Raw genomic sequence first — 12,643 nt, forward strand, 5'->3', positions numbered from 1 at the left:
AAATCATTCAATAGTATCTCAAGTGGATTTTGAAGCTCAACAAAGGGGATAAACAAGGAATAAACAAGGAATAAACAGGGGATAAACAGGGAGTAAACAGGGAGTAAACAGGGGATAAACAGGGAGTAAACAGGGATAAACGTGGGATAAACAGGGATAAACGTGGGATAAACGTGGGATAAACAGGGGATAAACAGGGGATAAACAGGGGATAAACGTGGGATAAACGTGGGATAAACGTGGGATAAACGTGGGATAAACGTGGGATAAACGTGGGATAAACGTGGGATAAACGTGGGATAAACGTGGGATAAACGTGGGATAAACGTGGGATAAACGTGGGATAAACGTGGGATAAACGTGGGATAAACGTGGGATAAACAGGGGATAAACAGGGGATAAACAGGGGATAAACAGGGGATAAACAGGGAGTAAACAGGGAGTAAACAGGGAGTAAACAGGGAGTAAACAGGGGATAAACAGGGAGTAAACAGGGAGTAAACAGGGAGTAAACAGGGGATAAACAGGGGATAAACAGGGATAAACAGGGAGTAAACAGGGGATAAACAGGGGATAAACAGGGAGTAAACAGGGAGTAAACAGGGAGTAAACAGGGGATAAACAGGGAGTAAACAGGGAGTAAACAGGGGATAAACAGGGGATAAACAGGGGATAAACAGGGGATAAACAGGGGATAAACAGGGGATAAACAGGGATAAATGTGGGATAAACAGGGGATAAACAGGGGATAAACAGGGGATAAACAGGGAGTAAACAGGGATAAACAGGGGATAAACAGGGGATAAACAGGGGATAAACAGGGGATAAACAGGGGATAAACAGGGAGTAAACAGGGATAAACAGGGGATAAACAGGGGATAAACAGGGGATAAACAGGGGATAAACAGGGAGTAAACAGGGGATAAACAGGGAGTAAACAGGGATAAACAGGGGATAAACAGGGAGTAAACAGGGAGTAAACAGGGGATAAACAGGGGATAAACAGGGGATAAACAGGGGATAAACAGGGGATAAACAGGGGATAAACAGGGAGTAAACAGGGAGTAAACAGGGGATAAACAGGGGATAAACAGGGTATAAACAGGGGATAAACAGGGAGTAAACAGGGGATAAACAGTGAGTAAACAGGGGATAAACAGGGGATAAACAGGGGATAAACAGGGGATAAACAGGGATAAACAGGGAGTAAACAGGGGATAAACAGGGAGTCAACAGGGATAAACGTGGGATAAACAGGGGATAAACAGGGGATAAACAGGGAGTAAACAGGGGATAAACAGGGGATAAACAGGGGATAAACAGGGATAAACAGGGAGTAAACAGGGGATAAACAGGGATAAACAGGGAGTAAACAGGGAGTAAACAAGGATAAACAGGGGATAAACAGGGGATAAACAGGGTATAAACAGGGGATAAACAGTGAGTAAACAGGGGATAAACAGTGAGTAAACAGGGGATAAACAGGGGATAAACAGGGGATAAACAGGGCGTAAACAGGGGATAAACAGGGGATAAACAGGGAAAAACAGGGAGTAAACAGGGGATAAACAGGGGATAAACAGGGAGTAAACAGGGGATAAACAGGGATAAACAGGGGATAAACAGGGGATAAACAGGGAGTAAACAGGGGATAAACAGGGGATAAACAGGGAGTAAACAGGGAGTAAACAGGGAGAAAACAGGGAGTAAACGGGATAAACAGGGAGTAAACAGGGGATAAACAGGGAGTAAACAGGGATAAACAGGGGATAAACAGGGGATAAACAGGGGATAAACAGGGAGTAAACAGGGGATAAACAGGGAGTAAACAGGGATAAACAGGGGATAAACAGGGGATAAACAGGGGATAAACAGGGAGTAAACAGGGAGTAAACAGGGGATAAACAGGGAGTAAACAGGGATAAACAGGGGATAAACAGGGGATAAACAGGGGATAAACAGGGGATAAACAGGGAGTAAACAAGGATAAACAGGGAGTAAACAGGGGATAAACAGGGGATAAACAGGGGATAAACAGGGGATAAACAGGGATAAACAGGGAGTAAACAGGGGATAAACAGGGATAAACAGGGAGTAAACAAGGATAGACAGGGGATAAACAGGGGATAAACAGGGTATAAACAGGGGATAAACAGGGAGTAAACAAGGGATAAACAGTGAGTAAACAGGGGATAAACAGGGGATAAACAGGGGATAAACAGGGCGTAAACAGGGGATAAACAGGGGATAAACAGGGATAAACAGGGAGTAAACAGGGAGTAAACAAGGATAAACAGGGGATAAACAGGGATAAACAGGGATAAACAGGGAGTAAACAGGGAGTAAACAAGGATAAACAGGGGATAAACAGGGGATAAACAGGGGATAAACAGGGGATAAACAGGGAGTAAACAGGGGATAAACAGGGGATAAACAGGGGATAAACAGGGGATAAACAGGGGATAAACAGGGAGTAAACAGGGAGTAAACGGGGATAAACAGGGGATAAACAGGGGATAAACAGGGGATAAACAGGGAGTAAACAGGGAGTAAACAGGGGGTAAACAGGGGATAAACAGGGAGTAAACAGGGAGTAAACAGGGGATAAACAGGGGATAATCAAGGGGTAAACAGGGGATAGACAGTGAGTAAACAGGGGATAAACAGGGGATAAACAGGGAGTAAACAGGGGATAAACAGGGAGTAAACAGGGAGTAAACAGGGGATAAACAGGGGATAAACAGGGAGTAAACAGGGGATAAACAGGGGGTAAACAGGGGATAAACAGGGGATAAACAGGGAGTAAACAGGGAGTAAACAGGGATAAACAGGGGATAAACAGGGGATAAACAGGGAGTAAACAGGGGATAAACAGGGGGTAAACAGGGGATAAACAGGGTAGTAAACAGGGGATAAACAGGGGATAAACAGGGGATAAACAGGGAGTAAACAGGGGATAAACAGGGAGTAAACAGGGGATAAACAGGGGATAAACAGGGGATAAACAGGGTAGTAAACAGGGGATAAACAGGGGATAAACAGGGAGTAAACAGGGGATAAACAGGGAGTAAACAGGGGATAAAGAGGGAGTAAACAGGGGATAAACAGGGGATAAACAGGGTAGTAAACAGGGGATAAACAGGGCATAAACAGGGATAAACAGGGGATAAACAGGGAGTAAACAGGGGATAAACAGGGGATAAACAGGGGATAAACAGGGATAAACAGGGGATAAACAGGGAGTAAACAGGGGATAAACAGGGAGTAAACAGGGGATAAACAGGGGATAAACAGGGATAAACAGGGGATAAACAGGGGATAAACAGGGGATAAACAGGGAGTAAACAGGGGATAAACAGGGGATAAACAGGGATAAACAGGGGATAAACAGGGAGTAAACAGGGGATAAACAGGGGATAAACAGGGGATAAACAGGGGATAAACATGGAGTAAACAGGGGATAAACAGGGGATAAACAGGGGATAAACAGGGGATAAACAGGGATAAACAGGGATAAACAGGGGATAAACAGGGGATAAACAGGGGATAAACAGGGAGTAAACAGGGGATAAACAGGGGATAAACAGGGGATAAACAGGGAGTAAACAGGGGATAAACAGGGAGTAACAGGGGATAAACAGGGGATAAACAGGGAGTAAACAGGGGGTAAACAGGGGATAAACAGGGATAAACAGGGATAAACAGGGAGTAAACAGGGGATAAACAGGGAGTAAAGAGGGAGTAAACAGGGGATAAACAGGGGATAAACAGTGAGTAAACAGGGGATAAACAGGGGATAAACAGGGGATAAACAGGGAGTAAACAGGGGATAAACATGGAGTAAACAGGGAGTAAACAGGGGATAAACAGGGGATAAACAGGGAGTAAACAGGGGATAAACAGGGGGTAAACAGGGGATAAACAGGGAGTAAACAGGGGATAAACAGGGAGTAAACAGGGGATAAACAGGGAGTAAACAGGGGATAAACAGGGGATAAACAGGGGATAAACAGGGGGTAAACAGGGAGTAAACCGGGAGTAAACAGGGGATAAACAGGGGATAAACAGGGAGTAAACAGGGGATAAACAGGGAGTAAACAGGGGGTAAACAGGGAGTAAACAGGGGATAAACAGGGAGTAAACAGGGGGTAAACAGGGGATAAACAGGGGATGAACAGGGGATAAACAGGGAGTAAACAGGGGATAAACAGGGGATAAACAGGGAGTAAACAGGGGATAAACAGGGGGTAAACAGGGAGTAAACCGGGAGTAAACAGGGGATAAACAGGGAGTAAACAGGGGATAAACAGGGGATAAACAGGGAGTAAACAGGGAGTAAACAGGGAGTAAACAGGGGATAAACAGGGAGTAAACAGGGAGTAAACAGGGGATAAACAGGGAGTAAACAGGGAGTAAACAGGGAGTAAACAGGGGATAAACAGGGGATAAACAGGGAGTAAACAGGGAGTAAACAGGGGATAAACAGGGAGTAAACAGGGAGTAAACAGGGGATAAACAGGGAGTAAACAGGGAGTAAACAGGGGATAAACAGGGAGTAAACAGGGGATAAACAGGGAGTAAACAGGGGATAAACAGGGAGTAAACAGGGAGTAAACAGGGGATAAACAGGGGATAAACAGGGAGTAAACAGGGGATAAACAGGGAGTAAACAGGGGATAAACAGGGGATAAACAGGGGATAAACAGGGAGTAAACAGGGAGTAAACAGGGGATAAACAGGGAGTAACAGGGAGTAACAGGGAGTAAACAGGGAGTAAACAGGGGATAAACAGGGGATAAACAGGGGATAAACAGGGAGTAAACAGGGGATAAACAGGGAGTAACAGGGAGTAACAGGGAGTAAACAGGGAGTAAACAGGGGATAAACAGGGAGTAAACAGGGGATAAACAGGGGATAAACAGGGGATAAACAGGGGATAAACAGGGGATAAACAGGGAGTAACAGGGAGTAAACAGGGGATAAACAGGGAGTAAACAGGGGATAAACAGGGGATAAACAGGGAGTAAACAGGGGATAAACAGGGAGTAACAGGGAGTAACAGGGAGTAAACAGGCAGTAAACAGGGAGTAAACAGGGGATAAACAGGGGATAAACATGGAGTAAACAGGGAGTAAACAGGGGATAAACAGGGGATAAACAGGGGATAAACAGGGAGTAAACAGGGGATAAACAGGGAGTAACAGGGAGTAAACAGGGGATAAACAGGGAGTAACAGGGAGTAAACAGGGAGTAAACAGGGAGTAAACAGGGGATAAACAGGGGATAAACAGGGAGTAAACAGGGGATAAACAGGGGATAAACAGGGAGTAAACAGGGGATAAACAGGGGATAAACAGGGATAAACAGGGGATAAACAGGGAGTAAACAGGGGATAAACAGGGGATAAACAGGGGATAAACAGGGGATAAACAGGGAGTAAACAGGGAGTAAACAGGGGATAAACAGGGAGTAACAGGGAGTAACAGGGAGTAAACAGGGAGTAAACAGGGGATAAACAGGGGATAAACAGGGGATAAACAGGGAGTAAACAGGGGATAAACAGGGGATAAACAGGGAGTAAACAGGGGATAAACAGGGGATAAACAGGGAGTAAACAGGGGATAAACAGGGGATAAACAGGGAGTAAACAGGGGATAAACAGGGGATAAACAGGGGATAAACAGGGAGTAAACAGGAGATAAACAGGGAGTAAACAGGGAGTAAACAGGGGATAAATAGGGAACAAACTGGATAAGAATTGGGGTAAACAGGGAGTAAACAGGGGATACACAGGAATAAACAGGATAGACATAGAAAGTGAGACCATATTTTCATTTCATGCATTTCATGCATTTATTTTTTATATGTTTTATTTGCAAGGGCTACAAAAACATTGTTAAATACATCGTATAGACAATTATCTATTTAATATCATTATCGTTTTTTATATTTTTTTATTTGCAAGTGGGCTACAAAATGTTTAGCTCATAAGTTACCTATAAAGTAAAGGATTTTGGAACCATTAATTATTCATGTAGTTTTGTGCTGATCAGATTTCCATTGTCAGTTCTCCTGAGCTGTTATTCTGTCTCGTTGATCCTCTACAGAGTGAAGGGGATGCAGTCCAAGATGGGGGTCACTTCAACAGACATTGATAGGACGGTACCTATTCCCACAATGTGCCACTGCAACAGCTACGGTGCCAATATCAACACACGACTCTGGTTATTATGAAGACCATGGATTAGAAAAACTCCTTGTGGGGTGATTCATAGCAATGTTTTTTAAACACATTACAACTGTATGACGTAAAACTTAATATTCTCCTGAACTTTTGTTTAAGAAAGAAAAAGAGGATGTACTGTACATTTGAAAAGTCCCATGTGGAATATCTCAGAACATTCATAATTCGTTTCCAAGAGGTACAACGTTGTCTGGGGGTTTATGCAGGTGACACGGTGGAAACTTCTGTTTTTGATGTAGACACCTCCGAGCCATCGTCTTCTTCCTTGCCAAAGAGCTGCATGATGCACGTACGGAACTGGTGAGAGAAGAAGAAGACGAAGAAGAAGTAGAAGAAGAAAAAGACGAAGAAGAAGAAGCAGAAGAAGAAGAAGAAAAAGAAGAAGAAGTAGAAGAAGAAGTAGAAGAAGAAGCAGAAGAAGAAGAAAAAGAAGAAGTAGAAGAAAAAGAAGAAGAAGAAGAAGCAGAAGAAGAAGAAGAAGAAGAAGAAGAAGAAGAAGAAAAAGAAGGAGAAGAAGAAGAAAAAGAAGAAGAAGAATGGAACATGAAGAGAGAAGCTTTCAAAAATAAAAGTCTACATTTACTTAAGACACGAGACCTTTCATAACTACTTTAGTAGTAAATGGTTCACAGCGATCAAAACAAAACACACCTGTTTATTCATGAAGACATAGATCACTGGATTCCAGATGGTGGCGCTTTTGGCAAAGTAGGCAGGCAGAGCAGCAGCCAGAGGGTGGAAAGCATAGCCAGGGTTCGCCGCAGCAAAGCAGGCAAAGGCTGTGTACGGTCCCCAGCATACACAGTAAGCAAAAATCATGACAACAACCATCCTGGACACTTCCTTCTCAGCCTTCTGCGTGGACTCTGAGTCTTTCTGCTGCGCGGCAACCTGTGGTCGTTCACAAGAAACATATACGATTGGTTAGATTTAACCCTCCAATATGCATTTCCACATCGCCACAACACAGCTGCTTGCTACGGTATAGTATATTTGAAATGTCACTTACGGCACGGATGGCCAGCCACACAAACAGGTAGCAGAAGACGATCACTCCCAGGGGCAGGAAGCAACATGTAACCATGAGAACGATCATGTATGACAGGACTCCAGGATCCTCACTGCCTCCGAACACATCAGGTCCACAGGACGTTTTCAGTCCATGAGGCCAGTACCTGATTGAGGGAGAGAGAGAGATACAGTGATGGGTTGAATAATGGTTGAATAATTAAACCTTTTTTTTTTTAACAATGACGTTTTTCAATCCTCAGTGAACGAAAAAGAGAAGATGTCCCACCTGCTCCAGCCGAAGATAGGAGGGGCGCACCAGAAAGCAGACCAGACCCAGGAGAAGATTATACCTCCCATGGCCCATTTAGCATCAAACTTGACATTTCCAAAGGGCTTACACACCACCACCCATCTCTCCCAGGAGATGACAGCCAGAGACCACAGACCAGCAATACCTGCATGAGATATACACATGAGATATACACATGAGATATACACATTAGATATACACATGAGATATACACATGAGATATACACATTAGATATACACATTAGATATACACATGAGATATACACATGAGATATACACATGAGATATACACATTAGATATACACATGAGATATACACATGAGATATACACATGAGATATACACATGAGATATACACGAGATATACACATGAGATCTACACATGAGATATACACATGAGATATACACATGAGATATACACATGAGATATACACATGAGATATACACATTAGATATACACATGAGATATACACATGAGATATACACATGAGATATACACATGAGATATACACATGAGATATACACATGAGATATACACATGAGATATACCCATGAGATATACACATAAGGTCCATTCTGATTGTCATTATGCTATGGTGTTTTAGCAACAGCCAATCAGTCTTTATCAGCGCAATGTAGAATTTCCTTCTTAACCCTTGTGTCGTGTTCGGGTCTGTGGGACCCATTTTCAGTGTTTACTAAAAGAAAAATGGTACAACTTCTTTTTTTGTCCAACCTGAGACTCATTGGCCTTGGCTCATTTTCTGTGAAGAACATATAAAATAACACATTTTTATTTTACATTTACATTGTTTCTTACTTCAAGGTCTCAGAGCGAGTGACGTCACCGATTGAAACGCTATTTAGCGCGAACACCGCTAACTAAGCTAGCCGTTTCACATCCGTTACACTCACCCCCCTTTTGACCTCCCTCCGCAGCAACCAGTGATCCGGGTCAACAGCATCAATGTGACAGTATAACTTTAGACCGTCCCCTCGCCCCGACACGGGCGCGAACCAGGGACCCTCTGCACACATCAACAACACTCATCCCTCAAAGCATCGTTACCCATCGCTCCACAAAAGCCACGGACCTTGAAGAGCACTACTTCAAGGTCTCAGAGCGAGTGACGTCACCGATTGAAACGCTATTTAGCGCGAACACCGCTAACTAAGCTTGCCGTTTCACATCCGTTACATATGTCTGTGTGTGTCTGACTCTCCTCCCTTGGCCTGCTGTAACTATATATGTGAGTGAGATGTTAGTAGAATTCCTGAACTAAGTGTTTTCATCATTCTAGATTGTAGCCGGTAGCAACAAGAAGAAGCTCTGCGATGTGTGTGGACCCAAGGCGGACAGGAAGACACAGTACACATGCAAGAAATGCAAGACATACATTTGCAACACACACAGTAACACACACAGTAAAACTCTGTCCCTCGTGGTGTGCAGACCGGCCTTAATTTGTTCTTCAATGGTGCTCATTTATCATTTCCATAAAATAGTGTATGTAAAATGTGTCCTTCCAATTTGTTCAGTTCAAAGCAATAAACATCACTAGTGATGAAAACATTGTTTCATTTGTATTTTTTCAATAAACATGATTTATTCCACCCATGTCTTGATTATAAAAAAAATTGATAAAAAAAAAACAAATAGCGCATTTATTGATACATGTTAAGGTTAATGGCAAATACTAACCATGTATGCTGTCTATATTGCTTGTAATTGATATAAGTCAACATCTAAGTATTAAGTATTTTTACGTTAATTGTTATGGCTGTATTGTTATAAAAAACATTCATGTTTTGGGTCCATCAGACCCGTGAACGTTAGGTGAAAAACAAAAACATATATATTTTACTCTTATTTTACCAGGTCAGTTAACTGAGAACATTCTCATTTACAGCAACAACCTGGGGAATAGTTACAGGGGAGAGTAGGGGGGGATGAATGAGCCAATTTGAAGCTGGGGATTATTAGGTGGTATGAAGGACAGAATGGGACACCGGGGTTAACACCACTACTCTTACAATAAATGCCATGGGATCTTTAATGACCTCAGACACCTGTTTAACGTCCCATCCGAAAGACAGCACCCTACACAGGGCAATGTCCCCAATCACTGCCCTGGGACATTGGGATATTTTTTTCTAGACCAGAGGAAAGAGTGATTCCAACTGGCACCCCAACACCACTTCCAGCAGCATCTGGTCTCCCATCCAGGACCTGACCAGAACCAACCCTGCTTAGCTCCAGAAGCAAGCCAGCAGTGGGATGCAGGGTGGTATGCAGGGTGGTATGCTGGGTGGTATGCTGGGTGGTATGTTGGGTGATATGTTGGGTGATATGCAGGGTGGTATGCAGGGTGGTATGCTGGGTGGTATGCTGGGTGATATGCTGGGTGATATGCAGGGTGATATGCAGGGTGATATGCAGGGTGGTATGCAGGGTGATATGCAGGGTGATATGCAGGGTGGTGTGCAGGGTGGTATGCAGGGTGTTATGCTGCTGGCTTGAACACCACACAAGGGTTAAATATGAGACAAAATGGAGCCCATATAAAAACGCGTCTTACCACATGTGGCGACGGTGAATCCCTCAAAGACACACATTGGGTGTCCGAGAATAAAGTAGCCAAACATCTGGTTGCAAACGCTGATGGTGCTCGCCAAAAGAGTCTCCGCAATGTCGGCAAACGCCAGGTTGACCAGGATCCAGTTGAGAGGATGTTGGAGCTTCTTGAATTTGGCAGTGGCCACCAGTACCAGGCCGTTGGTGAAAGTTGAGGCGACGACCACAAAGAGCATCCAGAGGGTTGAGATATTGTACACCCATCTTGGAGCAATGTGGTAGTTGGGGCCCTCAAAAGGATCTGCAAATTAAAAATTACAAAAAGATAATTAAAAAAATAAATATATATATATATATATATATGTGTATTTGAATATAAGTTGAATATAAATTCCATGACTTATTGATAGTCAAATGAGTCAAATGAGAACAGTAAGTGAGATGCTGAACAGAATGTGTGCATCCAAAGTTCTGAACAAAGAAAACATTGTCATGACTACTGATACAATGAAATATACTGTTTGCATTAGTGTGTATACTGCTACTGCCAGTTGTGAATGGTATGTCTGCTGTTGGTGAAATATACTGTTTGCATTAGTGTGTATACTGCTACTGCCAGTTGTGAATGGTATGTCTGCTGTTGGTGAAATCTACTGTTTGTATTAGTGTGTATACTGCTACTGCCAGTTGTGAATGGTATGTCTGCTGTTGGTGAAATATACTGTTTGTATTAGTGTGTATACTGCTACTGCCAGTTGTGAATGGTATGTCTGCTGTTGGTGAAATCTACTGTTTGTATTAGTGTGTATACTGCTACTGCCAGTTGTGAATGGTATGTCTGCTGTTGGTGAAATATAGTGTTTGTATTAGTGTGTATACTGCTACTGCCAGTTGTGAATGGTATGTCTGCTGTTGGTGAAATCTACTGTTTGTATTAGTGTGTATACTGCTACTGCCAGTTGTGAATGGTATGTCTACTATTGGTGAAATATCTTGTGAAGGAAAAGACCTTTCAGCAACATCACTTACCATCATCTTCTGTAAATATACAACAACTACAATACTTTAGGAGAATCCACAGAATTAGGCTCTTTCACTCCTTCTACCGGATGATATCAAGCCCAGGCACTACACTGACAGGACGTACTGTACATTTGGTATGATATCAAACCCAGACACTACACTGACAGGACGTACTGTACCTTTGGTATGATATCAAGCCCAGGCACTACACTGACAGGATGTACTGTACCTTTGGTATGATATCAAGCCCAGGCACTACACTGACAGGATGTACTGTACCTTTGGTATGATATCAAGCCCAGACACTACACTGACAGGATGTACTGTACCTTTGGTATGATATCAAGCCCAGACACTACACTGACAGGAGGTACTGTACCTTTGGTATGATATCAAGCCCAGACACTACACTGACAGGATGTACTGTACCTTTGGTATGATATCAAGCCCAGACACTACACTGACAGGATGTACTGTACCTTTGGTATGATATCAAGCCCAGACACTACACTGACAGGACGTACTGTACATTTGGTATGATATCAAGCCCAGGCACTACACTGACAGGACGTACTGTACCTTTGGTATGATATCAAGCCCAGACACTACACTGACAGGACGTACTGTACCTTTGGTATGATATCAAGCCCAGACACTACACTGACAGGAGGTACTGTACCTTTGGTATGATATCAAGCCCAGACACTACACTGACAGGATGTACTGTACCTTTGGTATGATATCAAGCCCAGGCACTACACTGACAGGACGTACTGTACATTTGGTATGATATCAAGCCCAGACACTACACTGACAGGAGGTACTGTACCTTTGGTATGATATCAAGCCCAGGCACTACACTGACAGGATGTACTGCACCTTTGGTATGATATCAAGCCCAGGCACTACACTGACAGGATGTACTGTACCTTTGGTATGATATCAAGCCCAGGCACTACACTGACAGGATGTACTGTACCTTTGGTATGATTGCTGTTGGTGTAGGCGAAGCCTGATTCTCTGGTTGTATCTTCTTGTCTCCTTGCAGCAAACACTCCTCGCTCTGCCATCCTGGGTCGGTGAATAGGATCTGGTGAAGTTGCCTGCTGAAGTCCGTGCATCTCCACTGTCCTAGTTTATATAGCGTCCTTTGGGTGTTTTTAAAGGATTACGGCCTTGGAGGAGTTAGGGCAGGGTGTGTGATGGTATGGACTGGACTGTCTTTCCCTAATTACCGTTAATTACCACAAACGACTAATTAAGGAGGATTTCAGAGGCCCATAATCTTGTTTGAAAGGGCATTGGTGGCGGAGGAGGTTAACAAGTCATATAAAATGGAATGCCGCTGTAACTGTGGACTTGTGGGTAGAATGGCATTGGGACGAGGTCAGTGAGTGCTCAATATCTAACCTTCAAAAAAAACACAATCACCATCACGCAATCACTCTTCAGATTCACAATACAGAATCAATTCAAGGACC

At 43.2% G+C, this 12,643-nt stretch overlaps 1 protein-coding gene across 1 annotated transcript; it reads right to left on the bottom strand.

Annotated features, from left to right (window-relative positions):
• Nucleotides 1–5,872: 5,872 nt before the first annotated feature.
• Nucleotides 5,873–12,232, bottom strand: LOC135533513 (red-sensitive opsin-like). The gene is made up of 6 exons (XM_064960802.1): nt 12,142–12,232; nt 10,144–10,440; nt 7,542–7,710; nt 7,254–7,419; nt 6,896–7,135; nt 5,873–6,541 (listed from the first exon to the last, which is right to left on the bottom strand). The coding sequence occupies exons 1-6, from the start codon at nt 12,230–12,232 to the stop codon at nt 6,443–6,445; spliced, it is 1,062 nt and encodes a 353-aa protein (XP_064816874.1). The 3' UTR covers nt 5,873–6,442.
• Between the last annotated feature and the right edge of the window lie 411 nt (nt 12,233–12,643).

The sequence above is a fragment of the Oncorhynchus masou genome, unplaced genomic scaffold (assembly GCF_036934945.1).
Source record: "Oncorhynchus masou masou isolate Uvic2021 unplaced genomic scaffold, UVic_Omas_1.1 unplaced_scaffold_2419, whole genome shotgun sequence".
NCBI lineage: Eukaryota > Metazoa > Chordata > Actinopteri > Salmoniformes > Salmonidae > Oncorhynchus > Oncorhynchus masou.

Excerpts from the sequence above, each read along its gene's own strand:
- LOC135533513 (XM_064960802.1), bottom strand. The coding sequence starts at position 12,232 with ATGGCAGAGCGAGGAGTGTTTGCTGCAAGGAGACAAGAAGATACAACC. Across the intron at positions 10,441-12,141 it reads CAACAGCAATCATACCAAAG|ATCCTTTTGAGGGCCCCAAC; the intron begins GTACAGTACATC and ends TTTAATTTGCAG. Across the intron at positions 7,420-7,541 it reads CCTATCTTCGGCTGGAGCAG|GTACTGGCCTCATGGACTGA; the intron begins GTGGGACATCTT and ends TCCCTCAATCAG.